The following is a 26,981-nucleotide window of genomic DNA, read 5'->3' on the forward strand; positions in this document are numbered from 1 at the left end:
TTGTGAAATACTGAACTTAATAAGAAAATTCAAAATGGCCGACACCCAAAATGGCCGACCGAAAACCGTTTGGTATCGTTTGACTCGGCATGCCTCAAGGAATCTAACAAGACCACCTTCATGATTTTAGACTCAAGTTTGAAGTAGTTATAAGCGAAAATAGGCATTTTTCGAATCTCGTGACCACTAGGTGGCGCTGTGACGAAACGTTGCAGGCACCCTCAGGTCAAGACTGTAATGACATATACCAAGTTTCGTGTCGATACACCAAAGTGTTGCGAAGATATGGCCTCACGTCCGTTTTGGCGTGGACGCCGCCGTATATGTTGTCACGGTATACGAGAACGCATTGGTCTATCAAAAAGCTTTTGATAACTTTTTCTCTGGGGTATCTCTAGATGCTAGATACCAAAGGACATGCAAATCGGACAAACGCTCTAGGAGGAGTTCGAAAAAGTAGGTTTTACGGAAAATTCAAAATGGCGGAAAGATGTGCATGACACAAATGACATCAATGTGTGCAATTGAATCAACATGAGCCAAGGATTCAGAGGAAACAAGAATTTAGTTTCTAGGACTCACGGGTCAGAAGTTATGAGCATGAACATAAGTGGATTTTTGGACTGTTGGTGGCGCTAGAGGGTTTGAGTCAGACACACCAATGTTGCTATAGTAACTTCTGAGACTGTCCTCTACATGTGTGCCAAATTTCATAACTTTCCTACGTACGGTTCTATGGGCTGCCATTGACTTCAATGGCGGAAGAGGAAACTTAATAATAATAATAAGAAAACTAACAATAACAATAGGGTTCTACGCCCCTTCGGGGCTTGACCCCTAAATATAGCTGCAAGCAGCAATACCGGGGTCAAGCCGAAAAGGGCACAAAAGGATGTAAAATTGAGATTGGATAAGCAGATTGAAGAACCTAGGTAAACCTAATTATTTTAGATGAAAAAACAAAAAAGTTATCAACAAAAATAATCTAAGTTCTTGTCTACTGCAATCGTCCTTCTGTTATTGACAATAATGGAACATTAAGCACTGAAGGACATGTGAGTGGTGTTTGCAGTGGCAAAACATGGGTCACATTATGTTATAACAAGTTTAATTAGTCAAAAGAGACCATCGCCGTGTCTCTACGATGTTCTGATGCAGAGATATAGCTTTTGCAAAAACGGTTAATAAGGTATTCTCAATGGTTGCTAGGGAGTGAATTGGCAACCACCAGTGGTAATAGTCAAAGCCATGAAAGGAATAATCCATGATGACTCATGGTTTTAGATGTGTTGTTGCAGTAGTTTTAGGCAAAAATGCCATATTTCTCAGAACCATTAGGTGGCGCAATGACAAAATTGTGCATGCAACATCAGGTCAAGATTGTGTTACATCTAGCTACTTTTATGACTATACACTTTAGTTTAGTGAAGAAACAGTTGTATGACCATAGGACTGACTTGATATCAAAGATTTTGTTCAATTATAAGGCCATCTAGTGGTGCAAGCATATAATTTTTTTTGTGTGATCTCAGAATGTGCTCATGCATCAGCGTATCAAATCTGGTGAAAAAATCTCTTTTCGTTACGAAGTTACAACCATTTATGTGTAAAAAACACAAAATTTGAAGGTAATTTTTCGTTTTTTGCAATTTTCGGCCATTTCTGATGAAAATTTTAATATAACACCAATAGAACTTTTTGTTCAGAAGGTAAGGTTAGTTTCTTCCTATGGTGTTTTCGAGTCGATCGGAAAAACGTTCGCGGAGATATTCACGCGTGTTTTTTAAGCGCTATTTTGCTGCGCAGGGTTAATCGTAAGGCGAATTCTGGCATGTTTGGTATCGTTTGACTCGGCAACTATTCAGAACTCCAAAGAAGCAAGTCCCATGAAAATACGTCAATCGGAGCCAAAGTTATAGGTGTATAAAACATTTCTCTGGCCACTAGGTGGCGCTGCAACGAAACTATGCATGCACCCTCGGTTCCTGACTGGCATCTCAAGTACCAAGTGTCGTGTCAATAGGCCTAAGTTTGACGAAGATACAGCCTAAAATCTGTTTTTTTGCGCTCTACGTAAAATTCGTTAAGGCGGTATACGACAACGGATTGGTGTATCGAAATTCTTTTGATAACTTTTTGCCTTAAGTGTCTCAAGATGATACATACCAATTTCCGTGGCAATTGGACAAAAGCTCTAGGACGAGTTCGAAAAAGTAGGTTTTACGAATAATTCAAAATGGCGGAAAATTTTCATGTCGAAAAAAGACGCCATAGGGTCCAATCGAATCGTCTTGAGCCAATGAATAAGAGAAAGCAATAATTTTGTTTCTAGGGCTTACGGATCAGAAGTTATAAGCAAAAACATAAGTGCAACTTTGGACTGTTGGTGGCGCTAGCGGGTTAGACATAGAGACTCCAAATTTGCTGTGGGGACACATTGGACTGTCCTCTATCAGTGTGCCAAATTTCATAACTTTCCTACGTACGGTTCTATGGGCTGCCATAGACCGCAATGGCGGAAGAAGAAGAAGAAGAATAACTAATAATAAATATAGCTGCAAGCAGCGATACCGGGGTCAAGCCAAACATGGCAAAAAATGATTCATACGTGATGACTGTCATGATTTAAGATCTAAGTTTGCATTAGTTTTATGAAAAAAGAGCAATTTTTTGTATCTTGAGACCACTAGGTGGCGCGGTGCAGAAACAATAGATGGTGCCTCAGGTCATGACTGTGATGACACATACCAAATTTAGTGTAAATACGATAAAGCAATACAGAGATATAGCCTTAAATGACTTGACCACTAGGGGGCACTAACCAAACAATAAATTGTGACTCAGGTCTTGATTGTGATGACACCCACCAAATTTGGTGTAAATACAATAAAGAGATGCAGAGATATAGCCTTAAATGACTTGACCACTAGGGGGCACTAACCAAACAATAAATTGTGACTCAGGTCTTGATTGTGATGACACCCACCAAATTTGGTGTAAATACAATAAAGAGATGCAGAGATATAGCCTTAAATGACTTGACCACTAGGGGGCACTGACCAAAAAATAAATTGTGACTCAGGTCTTGATTGTGATGACTCCCACCAAATTTGGTGTAAATATGATAAAGAGATGCAGAGATATAGCTTCAAATCTCTTGACCACTAGGGGGCACCGAAAAGTTTACAAGTCCTCCCAGAACATGTAGGTAATGAACCATACCAAGTTTCATAACAATACACAGTTGCGTTTCTGAAATACTTGAACTTAAAGAAAAATTCAAAATGGCCGACACACAAAATGGCCGACCAAAAACCATTTGGTATCGTTTGACTCGCCATGCCTCACGAAATCTAACAAGACCAGTCTCATAATTTTACATTCAAATTTGCAGTAGTCATAAGCAAAAATAGACATTTTTATATCTCGTGACCAGTAGGGGGCAGTGTGACGAAATGGTGCATGCACCCTCAGGTCATCACTGTTATGACATATACCAAGTCTCATATTAATACGCAAAAGTTTTGCGAAGATACAGGCTCAAACACATTTTGGCGTGCTCGCCCTCGCATTCTTTGATGCGTTATACGACAACGGATAGGTCTACCAAAAATCTTTTGATAACTTTTTGTCTAGAGTGTCTCTAGATGATGCATACCAAAAATCAAGCCAATCACACGAGCGCTCTAGGAGGAGTTCGAAAAAGTAGGTGTTCAATATAATTCAAAATGGCCGACAGGAAGTAGGTTTGACTCAGACATATTTGATACCGTCAGACTCAGCATGAGCCAAGGAATCAATAGAGTGTAGTCTTATGTCATAGTGGCAATTTAATCAAATGATATAAAGATTTTAAACAATTTATTTACATATCCTGACCACTAGGTGGCGCCGTCCTAAAGATTTATAGGTGCGCTCAGAACATGTCACCGATGAACCATGCCAAATTTCGTAGCGATACGCCATTCGGTTTGTGAAATACTGAACTTAATGAGAAAATTCAAAATGGCCGACACCCAAAATGGCCGACCGAAAACGGTTTGGTATCGTTTGACTCGGCATGCCTCAAGGAATCTAACAAGACCACCTTCATGATTTTAGACTCAAGTTTGAAGTAGTTATAAGCGAAAATAGGCATTTTTCGAATCTCGTGACCACTAGGTGGCGCTGTGACGAAACGTTGCAGGCACCCTCAGGTCATGACTGTTATGACATATATCAAGTTTCGTGTCGATACAATAAAGTTTTGCGAAGATAAGGCCTCACGTCCGTTTTGGCGTGCTCGCCGCCATATATGTTGTCAATTTATATGAGAACGCATTGGTCTATCAAAAAGCTTTTGATAACTTTTTGTCAGGGGTGTCTCTAGATGCTACATACCAAAGGACATGCAAATCAGACAAACGGTCTAGGAGGAGTTCGAAAAAGTAGGTTTTACGGAAAATTCAAAATGGCGGAAAGATGTGCATGACACAAATGACATCAATGTGTGCATTTGAATCATCATGAGCCAAGGATTCAGAGGAAACAAGAATTTAGTTTCTAGGTCTCACGGGTCAGAAGTTATGAGCATGAACATAAGTGGATTTTTGGACTGTTGGTGGCGCTAGAGGGTTTGAGTCAGACACACCAATGTTGCTATAGTAACTTCTGAGACTGTCCTCTACATGTGTGCCAAATTTCATAACTTTCCTACGTACGGTTCTATGGGCTGCCATTGACTTCAATGGCGGAAGAACAAGAAGATGAATAATAATAATAATAAGAAAACTAACAATAACAATAGGGTTCTACGCCCCTTCGGGGCTTGACCCCTAATAATAAGAAAACTAACAAATACAATAGGGTTCTACGCCCCTTCGGGGCTTGACCCCTAAATATAGCTGCAAGCAGCAATGCCGGGGTCAAGCCGAAAAGGGCACAGAAGGATGTAAAGTTGCGTTTGGATAAGCAGACTAAAGAACCTAGGGAAACCTTATGATTTCAGATGAAAAAAACGCAAAAGTAATCAACAAAAATAATCTATATTCTTGTCTACTGCAATCGTCCTTCTGTTATTGACAATCATGGAACATTAGAGCACTGAAAGACATGTATGTGATGTTTGCAGTGGCAAAACATGGGTCACAACATGTTACAGCAAGTTAAATGAGTCAAAAGAGACCATCCCCATGTCTCTACGCTGTTCTGATGCAGAGAAAAAGCTGTTGCAAAAACAGTTGATAAGGTATTCTCATTGGTTGCTAGACAGTAAATTGACATCCACCAGTGATTATAGTCAAAGCCATGAAATGAATAATCCATGATGATTTATGGTTTTAGATGTGTTTGTTGCAGTAGTTTTAGGCAAAAATTACCATTTTCTATCTCAAAACCACTAGGTGGCGCTGTGACAAAATTGTGCATGCAACTTCAGGTCATGATTACGTTACATTGAGCTAGTTTTATGTCTATACACTTTAGTTTAGTGAAGAAACAGTTGTATGACCATAGGGCTGGCTTGATATCACAGGTTTTGTTCAATTATAACGCCAACTAGTGGTGCAAGCAAGCAATTTTTTTTGTGTAGCCTCAGACTGTGGTCGTACATCAGCGTATCAAATCTGGTGAAAAAATCTCTTTTCGTTGCGAAGTTATAACCATTTATGTGTAAAAAATACAAAATTTAAAGGTAATTTTTCGTTTTTTGCATTTTTCAGCCATTTCTGATGAAAATTTTAATATTACGCCAATAGAACTTTTTGTTCAGAAGGTAAGGTTAGTTTCTTCCTATGGTGTTTTTGAGTCGATCAGAATTACGCTCGCGGAGATATTCGCGCGTGTTTTTTAAGTGCTATTTTGCTGCGCAGGGTTAACCGTAAGGCGAATTCTGGCAAGTTTGGTATCGTTGGACTCGGCAACTATTCAAAACTCCAAGGAAACAAGTCCCGTGACAATACATTGACAGCAGCCAAAGTTATAGGCGTGTAATACATTAATCTGATCACTAGGTGGCGCTGCAACGAAACTGTGCATGCACCCTCAGTTCCTGACTGGCATCACAAGTACCAAGTGTCATGTCAATAGGCCTAAGTTTGACGAAGATACAGCCTAAAATCAGTTTTTTTGCACTCTATGTAAAATTTGTTAAGGCGGTATACGACAACGGATTGGTGTATTGAAATTCTTTTGATAACTTTTTGCCATGAGTGTCTCTAGATGCTACGTGCCGATTTTCGTGGCAATCGGACAAAAGCTCTAGGACAAGTTCGAAAAAGTAGGTTTTACGAATAATTCAAAATAGTGGAAAAATTTTCATGACGGAAAATGACGTCATAGGGTCCTTTCGAATCGTCTTGAGCCAAGGAATCAGAGGAAACAAAAATTCTGTTTCTAGGACATACGGACCAGAAGTTATAAGCAAAAACATAAGTGCAACTTTGGACTGTTGGTGGCGCTAGCGGGTTAGACATCGAGACTCCAAATTTGCTGTGGGGACACACTGGAGTGTCCTTTATCAGTGTGCCAAATTTCATAACTTTCCTACGTACGGTTCTATGGGCTGCCATAGACCGCAATGGCGGAAGAAGAATAACTAATAATAATTGTAAAAAGAAAACTAACAAATACAATAGGGGTCTTCGCCCCTTCGGGGCTTGACCCCTAAATATAGCTGCAAGCAGCAATGCCGGGGTCAAGCCGAAAAGGGCAAAAAAGGATGTAAAATTGAGATTGGATAAGCAGATTGAAGAACCTAGGTAAACCTAATAATTTTAGATGAAAAAACAAATAAGTTATCAACAAAAATAATCAAAGTTCTTGTCTACTGCATTCGTCCTTCTGTTATTGACAATCGTGGAACATTAGAGCACTGAAGGACATGTGAGTGGTGTTTGCAGTGGCAAAACATGGGTCACATCATGTTATAACACGTTTAATTGGTCAAAAGAGACCATCCCCGTGTCTCTACCATGTTCTGATGCAGAGATATAGCTTTTGCAAAAACGGTTAATAAGGTATTCTCAATGGTTGCTAGGGAGTGAATTGGCAACCACCAGTGATCATAGTCAAAGCCATGAAAGGAATAATCCATGATGACTCATGGTTTTAGATATGTTATTGCAGTAGTTTTAAGCAAAAATACCATATTTCTATCTCAAAACCACTAGGTGGCGCAATGACAAAATTGTGCATGCAACATCAGGTCATGATTGTGTTACATCTAGCTAGTTTTATGTCTATACACTTTAGTTTAGTGAAGAAACAGTTGTAAGACCATAGGGATGGCTTGTTATCAAAGGTTTTGTTCAATTATAAGGCCATCTAGTGGTGCAAGCATAAAATTGTTTTTGTGTAGCCTCAGAATATGCTCATGCATCAGTGTATCAAATCTGGTGAAAAAATATATTTTCGTTACGAAGTTACAACCATTTATGTGTAATAAACACAAATTTTGAAGGTAATTTTTCGTTTTTTGCAATTTTCGGCCATTTCTGATAAAAATTTTAATATAACGCCAATAGAACTTTTTGTTCAGCAGGTAAGGTTAGTTTCTTCCTATGGTGTTTTCGAGTCGATCGGAAAAAAGTTCGCGGAGATATTCACGCGTGTTTCTTAAGCGCTATTTTGCTGCGCAGGGTTAACCGTAAGGCGGATTCTGGCATGTTTGGTATCGTTGGACTCGACAACCATTCAGAACTCCAAAGCAACAAGTCCCGTGAAAATACGTCAATCTGAGCCAAAGTTATAGGTGTATAAAACATTTCTCTGGCCACTAGGTGGCGCTGCGACGAAACTGTGCATGCACCCTCAGTTCCTGACTGGCATCACAAGTACCAAGTGTCGTGTCAATAGGCCAAAGTTTGACGAAGATACAGCCTAAAATCCGTTTTTTTTAGCTCTACGTAAAATTCGTTAAGGCGGTATATGACAACGGATTGCTGTATCAAAATTCTTTTGATAACTTTTTGCCATGAATGTCTCAAGATGATACATACCAATTTTCGTGGAAATCGGACAAAAGCTCTAGGACGAGTTCGAAAAAGTAGGTTTTTTAAACAATTCAAAATGGCGGAAAAATTTAATATCGGAAAATGACGTCATAGGGTCCAATCGAATTGTCTTGAGCCAAGGAATCAGAGGAACCAAGAATTTTGTTTCTGGGACTCACGGATCAGAAGTTATAACCAAAAACATAAGTGCAACTTTGGACTGTTGGTGGCGCTAGCGGGTTAGAGATAGAGACTCCAAATTTGCTGTGGGGACACATTGGACTGTCCTCTATCAGTGTGCCAAATTTCATAACTTTCCTATGTACGGTTCTATGGGCTGCCATAGACCGCAATGGCGGAAGAAGAACCAGAATAATAATTATTATAATAGGAAAACTAACAAATACAATAGGGGTCTTCGCCCCTTCGGGGCTTGACCCCTAAAAAGAAAACTAACAAATACAATAGGGGTCTTCGCCCCTTCGGGGCTTGACCCCTAATAATAATAATAATAATAATAATAAAACAGACAAATACAATAGGTTTTCAGCACTTCGTGCTCGAAACCCTAATAATAAAACAGACAAATACAATAGGTTTTCAGCACTTCGTGCTCGAAACCCTAATAATAATAATAAAACAGACAAATACAATAGGTTTTCAGCACTTCGTGCTCGAAACCCTAATTATAGACTTAAGAAGCACATATATTATTACATCTCTTTCTCTTAAGTTTGTTAAGATAGATTAGGACTCGTTTACTGCTGGACAGAGAGTGAATGAAAGCGCAGTCTTCTGGCAACAGTGACATATTTCATTGCTTTCTGTTAAATTGCTCAAATGACTGTTTAAAACACACTTGCCATCACATTCATAATTTGATGGTAAAATGACACTTTCACGTAAATCCACGAGCATTTAAACCATAAACAAAGCACTTTCACTTTAATTGAGCGTGAGCAGCGCAGCAGAACCGACGCAAAAACGATTGCAGCACTGTTGCTACAGAGCCGCGAGCTCGCGCTGCTCGTGCGGCGGGGTGCATGCTTGTTAACATGGGCGCTGAAAAAAAAACACGCGCCGCGCGGCCGCAGGCACTGCTCACCCTCGCTGTGTGAAACCGGCGTGGACTGAAGCCACTCGCGTTGCTACTAGATTACGTCGACGCGTTGTCCCAGCCCTAAAAAATTATTTCATGAAACATGTTAAAGCATCCAGAATGATAGCCACGTTAATAACGTTTGAAAATCGGTAGAAAATTGAGCAAGTTATGGTCATTTAAAAGTTCATGCATTATTAAAACAATGCTACGAGTGAGTGAGCTGACTGAGTCAAGATGGCCGCCAGTGATGACGTTAGAGACTTCTCCGTAACACATCTAGACTTTATTATACATATCTATGGTCATTTTACTTTATTTATTATGACTCAACTTGTATACGTAAATGTTCCGATTTCTTTGTATGTATTCAATATGATGGCTACATCTGGTGGAAATTTTGTGTCAATAGCCCACTTAGAAATCCCCTTACTGAGAAAAATGCTGATGTGTCAAATACTTATTTTCCCCACTGCATGTATATTATATTGCATTTCTGTCAATAGATCCTTTTAGAAATTACACAATGCACCGTTAAGTGATTGACAGGGATGTTTATGCTATAAAATTTAGCTAGCAACTTGTTGACTAGTTGACTCCACCCACATTGATCAGTCTTATTCAATAGAACCACTGTATGTAAAGCCAGACCAAGACTATCTTTTGCAAGATCACCTCATGAAATTAAGAAGCCCCCCTCCCCCCAAAAAACCCTGTGCAATCTGTAGTTGTACAGCAATATAAATGATTCATTACCCTTTTCATTGTATATTCAAGATTTTCAAGAAGCATGCTATACAGTAAGTCTACCATACATTAACAAAACATAAAAGAAACAATGTGGGATTTCAAAAAGTACAGACACTCAAAAAAAAATGACATGAAAGCTCTGCTCCTGTTCAAATATTCATAGAAAGGAGTTTGGCAGGGAAAGACAGAAATGTTGCTGTAGATTATATATTTCAAAAGACCTTCTTTTGGAGAAGACGTGTTTGCTGGTTTTTATCGGGTGGAAAAACAGGCAGAGGAGGTTTTCAAGTGCAAAAAACAAACAAAATCAGAAAACTGAAGGGAAGAGAGCATCTCACAAATGAGCTGGGACAAGATGTGCCCATGTGAATATTGCCTCGCACCTTATTCATCATTAAAGGTGCTGGGGTGGATGCGTAGGTCTTATATGCTCCTATAGCGCTTACAAGTAGCAACAGTTAAAACTTTCACTAAAAATGTTCACAATAATGATCGTAGATGACGTTGATTCTCTTAGAAATTGTACGAAAGGTTTTCTTGCAAGATCATTGGATAGCATTCATAATCTTTTGTGTGTGTTCCTATAGCTCAATTGCTTGAACATTGCATTAGCAGTGCAAATGTGATGGGTTCGATTCGCAAGGAAACAGGCGTATTTTGGAAAAAAGTGTCTGCCAAATGCATAAACGATGTAAAAATGTAAATGTTAAAACCTCTGCATGGTAAACAGCAAACTTACCTTTAGGCTTTGAGCGACCTCAAAGTGATTGTCGTAGACCAGAACATTGGCTATCAGGTTCATCCGGTCTTTGGCGCCAGTGGATTCTCCCTCTATTGCGTCGGGTGGGACAGCAACTTTCAACAGTGGATAATCACACTTGGTCCCGTCCCACACCTAAAAACAGTGGAAAATCATACATTTCACAAAGTGATTTTGAAACATATGTCAATCCAGAAATTAGCTAGAAACAAGCCTTCAACCCCAAAGTAGTTTAACTTTGAAAGCACCTTCAGCAGGATGCAGTGGCTATCCATGACGGCCTTTGCCAGCAACTGGCAGGTAAGATCGAAGAACATCGAGGGCTTCACCGCGGACAGAGGAAGAGTAGGATTACCGGACACCAGTAACCGTTTTGTTGCCCATTGGCGAAGCTCCTGCACTGTGCGTTTATCAGAGTCTACAAAGTGAAATGATTTGCTGGTGGAACGAGGCACCATGGGGCTGTCGATAATCCCATCAAATGTGAGAGCGGACCAACCACTTGAGTTCACCAGTGTCATGGAGTTATTGAACATTTCTGACTGAAAAAAATAAAACAAAAGAAATATAAAAAGCCTTAAAGAAAGATTTTGTATATGTACAGTACAGATGCTAACAAAAAATAGATCAAGTCGCAGAGCTCAATTCCCTTTAGAAAATAAACTGTCTGGGGTCAGCTGAAGCGTTTTAAAGATTACTTAGTTTTTTGTGTGTGTTGGTCTTATCCGAAATAATAATAAAAATAATATTTTATTTAGAATTTTGCATAATACACAAATCCAAAGTATACCAAAAATACGGAAGTTATTACTGTAAGAAAGGAAACAAAAGAAAACAAAGAGAAAGACAAAAAATAAAATATATAAAAATAATAAATAAAAAAATACATAGGGTATCATAAACAAAGCATATTTATAAGATTTAATTCAGTTACAATTACAGAAGATTAAGAGATAAAGATTACTAAATTAAATCAACTTGAAATTACAATTAATTTCAACTTTTCTTCATATAAATAAAGACTTTATATAAATAATTCAACTTTATTTGTATAATTTTGTATAATTTTAGCAACTCCACACTAGTCAAGGAAGTTGAAATTAATTATAAATTCAAGTTGATTAAACTTGTGCATTTAAGTGCAACAAGGAATTTTTTCCAGTGTGATGGATATTCTTACCTTAAATCTGTGGAGCCGTATAATGTCTCCGTTTTTGAGGATGACCGGGTGATCCTCTAGGTTTTTAGTGAAGATGGTGCAGGACACTTTGACATCAGACTGGTCTGTGATTTTTAGCATGGAGCAGTAATCTAGTGACAAGTAAGGAGATTACTGATTACAGTGCAAGTTATCCACTCTTTTTTATTATTAATAACCAAAATATTGACTGCCTTTGGCAGACCTTGTACATGGGTCACTTTTTAATAAGGGAGATAAAAAAAGTGAATATTAGTATATTTTCAGTAAATTTTAGTATATAGTGTGCAGTAAATATAAAAACATTGTAAAAAGTAAAAGTTGGATCAACTTAAGAATTACTTTTACTAATTTTTAATTATTTTTTCAACTTAAATTTTCTCACTTTAGGTAAAAAAATTATTTGAAAATTTTAGATGTTTAGATTTTTTTTTAACATTTTTTTTTCACTTAAAGTGGGAAGATTTAACCCTCCTATTAGGTACTTTGACATCTCTGAAAACATATGCTAATTGGATTTTTAAACCTTTAAAACTACTTTTTGACTTTTCCTTGATACTTTTTCCCTTGAAGTTACTTTTAGTCAATTTGGATAAAAGTGTCTGCCAAGTATATAAATGTACATACAGTACACACAATGTTCCTTTAAAACTGATCTAATGCGTATTTTTTACTATTAATATGTGAAAAACTGTTCTCAAGTAAAATAAATGTTATATATTATTTTCATTACTACTTTTATTTATTTACATTTATATACACTTAATTTATCTGTTACAAAAATAACTTTATAGAAATTAATGTATTAAATAAAGAATTTTTGTATATAAAAAATAAAATGTGCTAACTCATGCTAGTTTCATACTAAATCATGTTAGCTTCATGCTAACTTCATGCAAAATCATGTTAACTTTATGCTAAATTAAGTTAGCTTCATGCTAAATCATGCTAGCTTTATGCTTAATCATGCTAGCTTCATGCTAAATCATACTAGCTTCATGTTAACTTCATGCTAAATCATGTTAACTTTATGCTAAATTATGTTAGCTTCATGCTAAATCATGCTAGCTTTATGCTAAATCATGCTAGCTTCATGCTAAATCATGCTAGCTTTATGTAAAATCATGCTAAATCATGTTAGCTTCATGCTAAATCATGTTAACTTTATGCTAAATTATGTTAGCTTCATGCTAAATCATGCTAGCTATATGCTTAATCATGTTAGCTTCATGCTAAATCATACTAGCTTCATGCTAACTTCATGCTAAATCATGTTAACTTTGTTAAATTATGTTAGCTTCATGTTAAATTATGTTAGCTTCATGTTAAATCATGCTAGCTTTATGCTAAATCATAGCTTCATGCTAAATGATGATAGCTTCATGTAAAATCATGCTAAATCATGCTAGCTTCGTGCTAAATCATGCTAGCTTCATGCTAAATCATGCTAGTATCATGCTAAATCATGCTTTTTTTCAAATTTGAAGTTATTTAGCATATATTAAACTAATTAAACATTAAAATTGTTGCTAAAATTTGAACATAAGAGTGTGGTTAAATTATAAAACTTAATTTTTACAAATTCATTTTTTAAGTTGATCCAACTTTTAATTTTTAGTACAGGCAAAAAAGAAAAAAGGCTTACGAAATATATTGTACTATTAGAAAATACAAGTATATTGTACGTGAAAAAATCTAACTTTTACTAGATATCTCTAGTGTTATCAAACAACCATGTGCATCAATTATTTTCTTGTGTGTGATGGTTATGACCTTCACTTTTATAAAAACAGTTGGAAAAGCCTTAAGTTACTACAATATAATGGTTAAAAAGTATTTTTATTAAAAAGTAGTGATTATTGAACCTCACAAAGAATCCTCTACTGACTTCAAGAAATCAAGAAATTATAGCTTTTAAAACTTTTTTTTTAAGTTAAAGCTTTTTATTTATATACATACGTTTTAAATTAAGAATTATTGCTTAAAAAAAGATTACTTACTAATCATTTTCATCCACCTGGACAAAAATGATTTTTGAAATACCCATGCATTAGTGGCAGCCTCACTGAGCACTGATCGGAGATCAATCGGACATCATTTTTGCACACTATGCATCATTCCCTTCCCATATTAAAGTGATTGGACTGTTGTTCTCCACTTATCAAAATATTGACGCATCAGCCAGCCCACTGATTTTCACAGACATTGACAACCAAACGCTACGTGTCATGATCCAAGCCATGACAAATGAACTGAATGCACTTCTTAAGTAAAGTATAACTGTACAGCTAACATAGCTGTGCACAGTGAGAGAGTGGTTGGGTGGTAATTGGTTTGTATTAGCTTTTCGAGAAAGCATATTAGTTAACTTCATGGTATCAATGTTAAAATGATTAACCCGCATTTTTGTATTGGTTTAGTCTGCGATGTTATTTTATCAAAAAAGCCGGGCGACAAAAAACTTTTCAAGGTACAAACGTGCCCTTTGAAACGTTTCCCTCGAGACGTACCGTAAGCAAAGTTCAACCATTCTGAAATCTTTTGTTGATGGCTATTTCAAAGGTGACACTGAAAAGTGGTTTAAAAAGTCATCTTTCATCTGGCCCTACTCACAGGGGGGGCTCACCTAACAATAGGAAAGTCTATTATGATCATGCTGGGATGAAAGGAATTCACTCACCTGAGCCTTTAGTACGGTAAGGCAGTTTGAAGAAGGTCACCACACCGTAGACGCTCACCAATGTCTTGTGCTTCAACGTGTTTAGAGGAGGATACGTGTATTTGGGCTTGACAAAAACATAGCAGTAATATTGTCATCACAGTGTGTCAGAAACATACTTTATTTAAGTACATCAACACAAAGCCAAGCTTGATTTTGAGCATTAAAAGGTGCAATGTGGGACTTTTAGCGGTATCTGGCGGCGAGACTGCTCACATCTCCTTTTCGAAACACATAGAGAAGCTACGGTAGCTGCCACAGGACAAACACGTCATTATCACTCGGTAGAGCAGTTTGTCTGTTTAGGGCTACTGTAGAAGCATGACATCAACTTCCATGTAAGGAAACCCACGATGTATGTAAATAAAAATGGCTCATTCTAAGGTAATAAAAACAATGCAGTTCATTTAGTAAGGTCCCTATACATCACTGATAATACAGTCATGTATACTATATCGCATTTCTGTCAAGAAATCCTTCTAAAAGTCCCACACTGCACCTTTAAGGAACACAGGTTCACAAGAAACACATTTTCATAATGAACACTCCAATTTAAGACATGCTTGTCTGGGCATTAAATATTGTGTGCAAGCAATCTATTACATACTTGTGTAAAATATGCTTTTGACAATAATGTCGAAAAATCCAAAGCGTGCGAGTAAAACAAACCACTTTTCAAGACTTTATTTAAACTGTAATGAACGTGTCTGGGGGCTTTTGAGTTTTAAAGCACTTGATCTGGATGGCAAATTAAGAAGGGATGCTCAAATGAAAGAAGAGCCAATCATTGAGATATACAAGCAGACAAAAGGCAGAAGACGAAAGCCAATTTAGATGAAGAATCTCCTTGATCTCTGAGGGATAAACGGCAGATATAGTATTTGGAGAAAGTGGGAGGGATTTGTCTCTTGATAGCTACATGATGAAAGTATCACATACTGCACCTCAGAACTGACACTAGGGCGACCGCGGGAGGGGGCGGCAGCGGGACAAACCTATCAAACACATCCCGGTGGAAAGAAATGGATATAAATTATTACAAAAAATATAGTTTACAGTTATGTTTAAGAAGAGGATAGTGAGGATTCTAAAATGTAAGCAGTTGAAACTCACAAAAACACTGGCATCTTCACCTTCCATCTCCAGGTGACATGGATGTAGCTTGTCGCTTAAGAAAGATGGAGACTTCTTGATGGTAAAGCCGGCCAACAGGACAACATCCTAAATAGACAAAATAAAAAACACCAATTAGAAAAATAAAATGTTTGTAAAAAAATGTGTCCGTGCCCGCAAAGTAGTAGTATTACTATGCCGTTGCTAAAAGGTTCTGTGTTTTTAGCATATTGCTATGCAGTTGTTCCGGTGTTAAGTGGTTTGTAACATCTTGCTATGTGTTTGCTAAGGTGTTCTGTGGTTTTAGCATATTGCTATGCAGTTGTTCCGGTGTTAAGTGGTTTGTAGCATATTGCTATGCAGTTGCTAAGGTGTTCTGTGTTTTTAGCATTTTGCTATTCAGTTGGAAAAGTGTTAAGTGGTTTTTACCATGTTGCTATGCGGTTGCTAAGGTGTTCTGTGGTTTTAACATCTTGCTATGCGGTTGTTGTGTTTTGTGGTTTGTAACATCTTGCTATGTGTTTGCTAAGGTGTTCTGTGGTTTTAGAATTTTGCGATTCAGTTGCTAAGGTGCTCTGCGGTTTGTAACATCTTGCTATGCAGTTGCTAAGGTGTTCTGTGGTTTTAACATTTTGCTATTCAGTTGCTAAGGTGCTTTGTGGTTTGTAGCATCTTGCTATGCGGTTGTTGTGTTTTGTGGTTTGTAGCATCTTGCTATGCGGTTGCTAAGGTGTTCTGTGGTTTTAGCATCTTGCTATGCGGTTGTTGTGTTTTGTGGTTTGTAGCATCTTGCTATGCGGTTGCTAAGGTGTTCTGTGGTTTTAGCATCTTGCTATGCGGTTGTTGTGTTTTGTGGTTTGTAACATCTTGCTATGTGCTTGCTAAGGTGTTCTGTGGTTTTAACATCTTGCTATGCGGTTGTTGTGTTTTGTGGTTTGTAACATCTTGCTATGTGTTTGCTAAGGTGTTCTGTGGTTTTAGCATTTTGCTATGCAGTTGCTAAGGTGTTCTGTGGTTTTAACATTTTGCTATTCAGTTGCTAAGGTGCTTTGTGGTTTGTAGCATCTTGCTATGCGGTTGTTGTGTTTTGTGGTTTGTAGCATCTTGCTATGCGGTTGCTAAGGTGTTCTGTGGTTTTAGCATCTTGCTATGCGGTTGTTGTGTTTTGTGGTTTGTAACATCTTGCTATGTGCTTGCTAAGGTGTTCTGTGGTTTTAACATCTTGCTATGCGGTTGTTGTGTTTTGTGGTTTGTAACATCTTGCTATGTGTTTGCTAAGGTGTTCTGTGGTTTTAGAATTTTGCGATTCAGTTGCTAAGGTGTTCTGTGGTTTTAACATTTTGCTATTCAGTTGCTAAGGTGCTTTGTGGTTTGTAGCATCTTGCTATGCGGTTGCTAAGGTGTTCTGTGGTTTTAGCATCTTGCTATGCGGTTGTTGTGTTTTGTGGTTTGTAACATCTTGCTATGTGGTTGCTAAGGTGTTCTGTGGTTTTAACATCTTGCTATGAGGTTGTTGTGTTTTGTGGTTTGTAACATCTTGCTATGCAGTTGCTAAGGTATTCTGTGGTTTTAGCATTTTGCTATTCAGTTGCTAAGGTGCTCTGTGGTTTGTAGCATCGTGCTATGCGGTTGCTAAGGTGTTCTGTGGCTTTAGCATCTTGCTATGCGGTTGTTGTGTTTTGTGGTTTGTAACATCTTGCTATGTGGTTGCTAAGGTGTTCTGTGGTTTTAGAATTTTGCGATTCAGTTGCTAAGGTGCTCTGTGGTTTGTAACATCTTGCTATGCAGTTGCTAAGGTGTTCTGTGGTTTTAGCATATTGCTATGCGGTTGTTGTGTTTTGTGGTTTGTAACATCTTGCTCTGTGGTTGCTAAGATGTTCTGTGGTTTTAGAATTTTGTGTTCAGTTGCTAAGGTGCTCTGTGGTTTGTAACATCTTGCTATGCAGTTGCTAAGGTGCTCTGTGGTTTGTAACATCTTGCTATGCAGTTGCTAAGGTGTTCTGTGGTTTTAGCATATTGCTATGCGGTTATTGTGTTTTGTGGTTTGTAACATCTTGCTCTGTGGTTGCTAAGGTGTTCTGTGGTTTTAGAATCTTGCGATTCAGTTGCTAAGGTGCTCTGTGGTTTGTAACATCTTGCTATGCAGTTGCTAAGGTGCTCTGTGGTTTGTAACATCTTGCTATGCAGTTGCTAAGGTGTTCTGTGGTTTTAGCATATTGCTATGCGGTTGTTGTGTTTTGTGGTTTGTAACATCTTGCTATGTGGTTGCTAAGGTGTTCTGTGGTTTTAGAATTTTGCGATTCAGTTGCTAAGGTGCTCTGTGGTTTTTAGCATGTTGCTATGCAGTTGTTAAGGTGTTTTGTGGTTTGTAGAATGTTGTTGTGCATTTGCTAAGGTGTTCTGTAGTTTTTAGCATGTTGCTACACGGTTAAGGTGTTTATGATTTTAAAATCTTGCTATGCAGTTGCTACAGTGTTGTTTGGTTTTTTTAGTAAGCTGCTAAATGGTTGCTAAGGTGTTCTGGGGTTTGTAACATGTTGTTATGTGTTTGCTAAATGTTCAGCATGTTGCTACATGGCTGTTTATGTGTTTTATGGTTTTAGCATCTTGCTATGATTTTGCTATGGTGTTCTTTGGTTTTTAGCAAGTGTTAAATAGTTGCTAAGGTGTTTTGTGGTTTTAGCATTTTGCTATTCAGTTGCTACGGTGTTCTGTGGTTTTAAGCATGTTGCTATGCGGTTGCTAAGGTGTTCTGTGGTGTTAGCATCTTGCTAGGCAGTTGCTAAGGTGTTCTGTGGTTTTAGCATCTTGCGAATGCGGTTGCTAAGGTGTTAAATGTTTTTAGCATGTTGCTATGTGGTTGCTAATGTGTTCTGTGGTTTGAAGCACATTATGCAGTTATTAAGGTTGCTAAGGTCTTCTGGTTGCTAAGGTGTTCTGTGGGTTGAAACATGTTGCTACGCTGTTGCTAAGGTGTTCTGTGGTTTAAGCATCTTGCTATTCGGTTGTTATGGTGTTCTGTGGTTTGTAGTATGTTGTTGTGTGTTCGCTAAGGTGTTCTGTGGTTTTTAGCATGTTGCTATGCAGTTGCTACGATTTTCTTTGGTTTTTTAGTACTCTGTGGTTTTTAGCATGTTGCTATGTGATTGATAAGGTATTCTGTGGTTTTAGCATTTTGCTATTCAGTTGTTAAGGTGATCTGAGGTTATCTATCGTTTTTAACATGTTTCTATGATGTTGGTGAGATGTTTTATGTTTTTTTAGCATATTGCTAAGTCAATAGGGTGTTTTGGATAGATTTAAAGGCTGTTGCTAGGATCTCTTCTCTAAGCATGCAGTCCCCCCTACAGTCAGATTTGTAGTGAACAGCTGACAAGGGGGCATACATATACACTCCAGGTAAATGTGACCAAAACCTCACACCACCTTTAATATCTTGTCTGTGTATGTCATACTACACAATTGGTGCCCCATGTGAAGATCACTACAGAGTCTTAAGGTATGGTTCATGTTTGGAGCACAAACAGTTCATGTCTTAATAAATATCACTCACTAACATTTACATAAGTAGGGTGAACAGGCTAATGGATCACCTCATTTGTTTATCTTAAGAAAGAACTTGCAATTATTTTTAGATGCCTGGTTAAGGGCTATAGTATTGCAGATTTCTTCACAAGATTATTCCTTGCTTACAGACATTCAGAGATTGAAATGATAACATTTAGGTCTATCGTTATACAGTCACTGCCAGGTATCTCAATAGCTCATCAATTGTAAGCTTTATCTTCCGCCAGTGTTATAAGAAAGCTGTTACATGAGCCAAATGGCTGTTTTATCATCTCTCCTCCGGAAAGCTGTTGGCAACAACAATGAATAGTAAAGCTTGTTTGCCACAAAGTCGAATGATATGCTGTACTTTCTAAGACTTCGTTTTTGTTATGGACGCACAATGGAACATTAATGCAGTCTTTAATCGCCGCAGACTTGCACAATGCTTGACCTCCAAATCAGAAAATGTGAAGGTTTGAAGCCAATGCCCAGCGCATTACTGGAAATATAAGTGTGGATAGAAGATTCTGGTAAGCAACAGATAATCTTGCGAGGTGACAGAAAAAAGAGATCCTTGGGGAGCCTTTTTCTCTGCACCATCCGAAAAAGTAAACGACAGGGTTTTGACTGAAGCCACGTCCCTCAAGGACAATTTTCTCACACAAAACCATTGTATGTCAGTGGGAAGCCGAACTACGCTGGAACCATTGTGATTCTAGATGCGAAAGGCTATAAAATAGTGGGTATGCACCCAGGATCCTATTCAACTTTCTATACCATCTTGAGATAAATGCCATGAAGAGGTCAGCTTAAAAAAATGTAAAGAAATATTTGTCACTAAAGAATGAACAGGCATGTATGCGTGTATTTAAATTGACTCAAAGCTGCGATCCGTTACTTTTGCCTCTTTGTCGCCATCTCTGTTTGAAACCGTACCTGACAGCTAATCTTAAAAAGCATTACTGTGAAGGAACAAGTTTTCAATGCCAATTTGTTATACCCATACCCTGAAGAAGGCTATCTGAGCCGCTACACGTGGGTTGCTGTCCAGTTTAATGTTTTTAATGTTATAAGGCTTATTATATTTTTTGATATATGAAGAGTGCCTTGGATTCCCCTTTTTCACCAATTTGTTATAATTTAAAAAATTTTAACGCAAAAAAGTTACAGATCGCTGCTTTAGGTAAAGCTGCGTCCACACCGCCAGCGACTAGCAACGGCGGAGCGAAACAATCTCATTAATTTCAATAAAAGCTTGGGCTGTGTCCGAAATGTCTAAAATGCTGCCTCTCCAAGATCTGGTTAACTTCCTGACTCCTGAGATACCTTCGTCTTGTCCCACAACTGTATGCATGTGTGAAGGCTGGTAATGTGATTGGTCGAGTCTGGTCAAGTTTAAAAAAATAAAATGGTGGCCACAAATTTAGTGTCAATAAAGTTATATTTTCACTTTTGTAGACCTTTTGATTGCATTTCTAGCGAGAAATTAATATTGCAGTTTTCAAATATGGTATTCGTTATCACAAAAGCGCTCACTGTTCATATTTCAAACAGAATTCCTATGAAGTCTGTTCGAATGCATTTCCCGGAGCTGCCTTCATCCCACCGAAGTCATTGCCTCATGAGGCAGCAAGGCAACAAGTCAGCTGTCTTGGGTTTCGGACACAGCCCTGGTGATTTCAACGTTGGCGACAGGAAGTGGGTGTGTCCAGCTTCCCAACAAAACTTTATGCAAATGACGTGCAACTTTCAAAAGCGACAACCCATGACAGTGAAGCAGTGGAGTTCACGTCATCCGTCTTTCATCATTTACTGAGACTCGGTTACACTTTACAGTAAGGTTGTATTTGTTAACATAAGTAATGCATTAGCTAACATGAAATAACACGCTTTCTAAACTAACAAGAACTTTAGTACGGTTTAATCTGAATCGCTGTACTTTTTTTACTTTTGTTGTCCTCAGTGCTATATAAATTAATTTAAATTAAACAATGAGCAATACATCTACAGCATTTATTATTCTTAGTTTATGTTAATTTCAGCATTTCCTCATACATTTTTAAAATCAAAAGTTGTAACCATTAACATTAGTAAATGCACAAGGAACTAACATAACATGAATTGTAATGGCATTTACTGTGCTAACATTAACGAAGAGTAATAAATGCTGAAAAACGATATTGCTAATTGCTAGTTAATCTCAGCTAATGCATTTACTAATGTTAACAAATACAATCTTACTTTATAGTGTTATCATAATATTTCCAAACATTCATACAAACATTCAAATGTGTTATAGAGAAGCCTACCCCTGGTTTGACAGACTGGGAAAACTCCTGTGCCAACGTATTGAAGAGAATGACGTTGATTGATGTATGTTCAGTGGCTGACTGAGGGGGGTCTTCCTCTGCGCAAAAAGAGAGAAAAATGCAACAGCAAGAACTCAGCACGGTACCGCTTTCATTTCCAGAGAGCGGCGGCGTATTGGTTATTTTAATGGGACGTTTTAATGCAACAAAGCTACGCAGCCTGGATGTCGGTTTGTTTTGTACAAATCTTTTAAAGCCCAAAGCACCAGAGCTGCTATAAACAGAATGCGGGACAGATAGCACGTCGCTGCTGACAAAACAGATTGGCTCGATGTGTCGCAGGCTTGTTTGAGATCTTTGTCTTCGCATTGAAATTCAAATTGTTAGACTCACCTTTGATCTGTGCTTTAAGCATTTCTGTGTCATCTTTCTGCACGCAGGACAGCACAGGACCTTTGTGAACCAACCTAGCCTATTCAGGGGAGATAACTCACATAAGCACTTTTAAATAACTAAATTGCTATCCTTATGAAACACTAATGCACGGTTTTACAGACATGGCTTAAGACTAGTCCCAGACTAAAATCAATGTTAAATAACTTGCTCTGATATATCTTAAAATATATCATTCATTGCAATTAGGACTGCCACAATTTAAAAATTCGGTTAATTGTCTAAAAATTTGTGACGAATATGACGATTGTCTATTTTATTGCTTTATAAAATTAATTCCAAAAAAAGTTTTTTGTTTGTTCATGAAATAATTTTTAACATTGTTGTGATTATTTAAATTATGTAAATATTAATACACATAACTCATATTTAAAAGTAATTATTTAATGAATATATCTTTCAAAAACTGAAAATTCTTCATAAGAAATAAACACAATTAAGTGTCTAAAAAAACAGAAAATAAAAAAGCAATCAAAATAAACTAACTATACCAAGCCTTAAATGGTAGCCAATCATACTAAGGTCATATTAGTATTGGACCACATGTCTGTAGTGGCTGCAAAAAAATCAATACCTTACAGATCCTTAAGAATAGCATCCCTCACTTCCCTAAACTTGGAATTGTTTTGGAAAATGTATGTTTACCTGGCAGTTCATACTACTTATCAAAGTTTTGCAGCATTTCTCTAAATGTTGTTTTTTTACACTGTATTGAATAGCTTTGCAATCTATCGCATTACACTGTCAGTTAAGAAGCACCATCTGATACAGTTTAATTTATACAGGCGCTGCAGCTCACCCTTGTGTTTTTTAAAAAGATGTGCAATCATTGCGGTGATCTGAAATCATCGCAATGGGGCCAAACAATCGCAATAAAGCGATTATTTAATCATTGTGACAGCCCTAAGTGCAATTGTTTTGTAAGATGCACAAGTTTGCATGTTCTCCGTGTGTCAGCGTGGGTTTACTCCGGTTTCCTCCCACAGGCCAAAACCATGCAAATTCGGTGAATTGGAGAGATCACATTGCCCCTTCCCCAACCTGTGTATGGATTAATTTGTGTGGATTAACTTGTGTATGGATTAACTAGTCCATAGATGCCGGAATGGCGCAAAGAATAAATATAGAAGAAAAAAAAGAAGATATAAGATGCACACCAGCAATGTTTTTCTAAAGCATTTTTATAAAAACTTAAATATTCTAATTTAACTAAAGCAGAGTCCTGGCTTAAGTTAAGCCTTGTCTGTGAAACCGGGCCTAAGATTCGTATGTCATATAACCCAAGTTTTTTTTTACTTTATGATGGGAAGGACCCATAAATATAATGAACCTTATGCGAGGGACCCCCATCCTAAAACATATATATCCATTTATATACTTTTTGTATAAAAACATTTAAACTGTATTAGATAAATAGTCATTTTGATATTATAAAAACAGCATATTGTTTCCAAATAACTGGCAATATAGTAGATTTTAACAAATTTACCCCTTAGAACCTTCTAGGGGACCCTTGGAGGTTGCGGACCCCTTTTTGAAAACCCCTGATATACTGTAGCCTACAATGGATGCACATACGGAGAAGCTGCATGCATCATTAACTGGACTTTGACAGATGAGCTTGAGAATTGACAAGATTACATCGCTCTCTAAACAGAAATTTCGGATAATGGTCGCTACACTGTATAACCGATTTCCTACATAGCTGTGCTATGTCACTCTGCAACCTCTTTCAACATCATTTCAGCATTTTATGCCAGTTCATCATTTGGCTAGTATTGGTTTAACAATAACTATAATGGACATTCAGCCGGTGATACCCCTCCCACAATTGTCAACTTTCTATAAAAAAATGAATGCTAGCTAGGGCTGTCACAAAATTAAATAATTGTCTCATCGATGATTTCAGATCACAATGATTGCACATCTCTTTAAAAAACACAAGGGGAGCTGCAGCACCTGTATAAACGAGACGTATCAGATAACTTATAAATATGTATTGTGTATATTAATATTTACTACCCGGTAAACGTTGCAAAATATTTAATTTAAATATTTACAACAATGTGTAAAAATTAATTCATAAACAAACAAAAAATTATGAGAATTAAATGTCAAAGCAATAAAACAGGCAATTAATCGTCATAATCGGCACAATTTATTAGGCAATTAACCGTCAGCCAAATTTCCTAATCGTGGCAACCCTAAAGCTAGCAAGCCTTTATTTGTGAAAAACAATGAAATAGGGCTTTGGGTGCGAAAAATTTGATTCTAATTACTTACAATTATAGTTATATTGTAATTCAGTGTCTAAGGTTCATAGGATGTCTGTTATAAATGCCAACAAGAGGCAAAGACATGAAAGGTTGATTTTTAAAAGCAATGAATGTGTGACATCAAACCTTAACAAATCCGTTAGAGGGGTCAGAGGTGACTGTAAGGCTTGTGATAGAGATACAATGAAGGTGAGATGGGACCTTGGCATCTAGGTCAGAAGAATCGATGACTTTGTGAACAGGCATTTGATTTTGCTGATAGCTGCAAAAAAAAAAAAAAACATTGCTAAGATGTCAATAAAAGAAGGCACTTTTGCAAAGAAATCTAAGCATGTAATAGATTTGGTGCCGAAGTCACGTGACAAAGGCCCACGTGGTACTGATAGCCAAAAATAGACATTTCACGCAGTTGACTAATTAAGAATGAAAAATTGCACATACATTTGTATGCCTATGCGTTCACGGTGCCAAATCTACCTAAACCAACTTGCCACATGAGAAGCAATGATGCAAATCATACAAATTATTAATGAAAGGGATTCCTCACTTCGAACCATTGGAGCAAAACCATACGCAAAGATGAAATGTAAAAGATGTTTAAGGGCCTCCACCTAAACATAAACGTGTCCAAAGCACCTTTCAGCTTGTCATGAAGCGCACCTGCTGGAGTTTCATCCAATGCATTCATAAAGAACCTCTTCAAGGTCTGAACATCTGGGAAAGCGCTCTACTGAGGGACTCGATCTTTTATAAACCTGGACTTTGTCGCCCTTGAGTGTCGCAGACCCCTTGTAAACAACATCTGCGAGATGCACAAGACGAGGGAGCAACAATTTTATCTTCACTAACTAAACGTTAACTAGAGTTTACATTAATGTTTTATTTTTACTTGTAGGCGGGATGTCTGTATGAGTGGTCGTTTTTAGTCCTGCTTAATTGGTCGATTAAGAGTAATTTTTGCAAATGTAATGCACAATGGCATACACTGACATTTGTGGGGTTTGTCTGCATGCTTTATGTGTGGCAATAGCGTAAATGTAAAGTATGCAACACATCTCCAAAATATCTATATTCACATATGTGACCCTGTCTGTGATAGTTTCACTCATTAATTTCAATGAATATCAGGGTTATATTTTCACACAATGTTTTTTTACATCATGTAGGTTGATTTTTATATATATAAAAAAACAGTAAATCACACAAAATGACACTGTCAATGACAGTGTCACACTAACTGAACATGTTTGCATTTCATGCATTATGTTTCATCCCTACAAAAAATAAGGTGTGATGTCTTGGTAACGCATGTATATTTTTCACACATTTTAAAATATTCGCCCCCCGACAATGCACGGTAAACATCATTACACAGGGTATAAGGTTGAACCTTTGTGTGATGTTGTTAGTTCTAATGAATATTCCTACGCAATTTCTCCCGGGCCTCCCGAAAAGGAAATTGAACCCTCCGAAGTGGAACGAAAAGGAACTAAGCCTACACAAAGGGAATTAGGCTTTACTGTTTAAAACAGAATTCAGGAAAAGAAAGGAAAATCAATACATGATGTGTCTAATTAATTCCTGAAGGGATTTCTCAATTTCAAACAAGAACAAATACAAAGCATTTGTCCTCTTTCCAAAATCAGAACTATGTATTATGCAAGCTTAAAAAGAAAAAAATGTGCGAAGATACATTGATAGTTTAATTTTTATTTATTTATTACAGGAGCTTGATAAAGATGACTTATAATCAGAATATTACATGCACATAGCGCTGCATGATATTGAAGAAAAATGATATATGTGATAATTTGCTAGTGATACGTGATACAATAATGCTTTAAAGGGATAGTTTACCCAGAAATTAAAATTCTGTCATCATTTACTCACTCTCATGTTGTTACAAACCTGTATAATTTTTTTTTTATGAACACGAAGGAAACTATTTTAGGGAATGTTTGTAACCAAACCAATCAGAGGCCCTATTGACTTCCTATAGTAGGGAAAAAATACTAATCAGGCGAATATTTTGTGTTCATCAGAGCAAAGACATTTTGAGCTATGAGAAAACTAGACTATGCATAATTTTATAAAGTATTAAAATGATTCAGTTATTGCAAACCATTGCTATATCTGTATTGTGGTGCACGTCTGCAATAATCCAGTAATTTCAGTATATCTTGCTGCCCTAAATATTACATTTATTTAAATATTGATAGTAACTCAATTTAAAACTGTGATATTAAATTTCTTTGCTGCACCACAACACAACATGGTATTGGACTATACTGACGTAATGCAGAAGAAATAGTCAATGGATTGTGCTAAGCTATGCTAAAAGTGGTACCGCCAGCCCGGAGATCAGCTGAATGGATGGTAAAAATCAAGTGTTTAACTCTAGGGGAGCTGGAAAAGGAAAAAAGGTCGAGTGTCACTGATTAATCGTGCAAATGCGCGTTTTCTCAATTAATGAATTTGAATGAATTACGGTAAAAATGCTGCCACATCCAAAAGCCAGAGGGCGCTCTCGTGTAGAAACGCCATTTGTGCCACAGAAGAAGTAGCATACCAAACACTATTCCAGGAAATGTCTAAAGGAATATTTATATCGCTGTTCTTCAGATTGTTTCAGGTCTTTTCATGATAATAAAAATATTTTGAATTATTGTGTTTGGCGAGTGTTGCTTTTTTAAATGCACGTTATAAATGACTCAAACTCATAGTGATTTTAGATTGATAAGGACTTTCTACTGATCACAGAGCCATAGTACACGCACAAGCTGTG

General features: G+C 37.3%; 1 protein-coding gene across 2 annotated transcripts in view; it reads right to left on the reverse strand.

The window, feature by feature from the left end:
- Positions 1 to 26,981, reverse strand: part of pot1 (protection of telomeres 1 homolog) — a 75,328-nt gene that overhangs the window by 33,793 nt on the left and 14,554 nt on the right. For both annotated transcript variants that reach the window (XM_073868795.1, XM_073868794.1), the window contains exons 2-10: positions 24,323 to 24,458; positions 21,861 to 21,939; positions 21,468 to 21,565; positions 15,610 to 15,717; positions 15,441 to 15,491; positions 14,458 to 14,563; positions 11,760 to 11,890; positions 10,828 to 11,121; positions 10,559 to 10,714 (exon numbers count right to left, since the gene is read on the reverse strand). In XM_073868795.1, the coding sequence (XP_073724896.1) occupies positions 10,559 to 10,714; positions 10,828 to 11,121; positions 11,760 to 11,890; positions 14,458 to 14,563; positions 15,441 to 15,491; positions 15,610 to 15,717; positions 21,468 to 21,565; positions 21,861 to 21,939; positions 24,323 to 24,442 (1,143 nt within the window). In that variant the 5' untranslated portion in view covers positions 24,443 to 24,458. The remainder of the gene's footprint in view (positions 1 to 10,558; positions 10,715 to 10,827; positions 11,122 to 11,759; positions 11,891 to 14,457; positions 14,564 to 15,440; positions 15,492 to 15,609; positions 15,718 to 21,467; positions 21,566 to 21,860; positions 21,940 to 24,322; positions 24,459 to 26,981) is intronic.

This window comes from Misgurnus anguillicaudatus, chromosome 6 (genome assembly GCF_027580225.2).
Source record: "Misgurnus anguillicaudatus chromosome 6, ASM2758022v2, whole genome shotgun sequence".
Classification (NCBI taxonomy): Eukaryota; Metazoa; Chordata; class Actinopteri; order Cypriniformes; family Cobitidae; genus Misgurnus; species Misgurnus anguillicaudatus.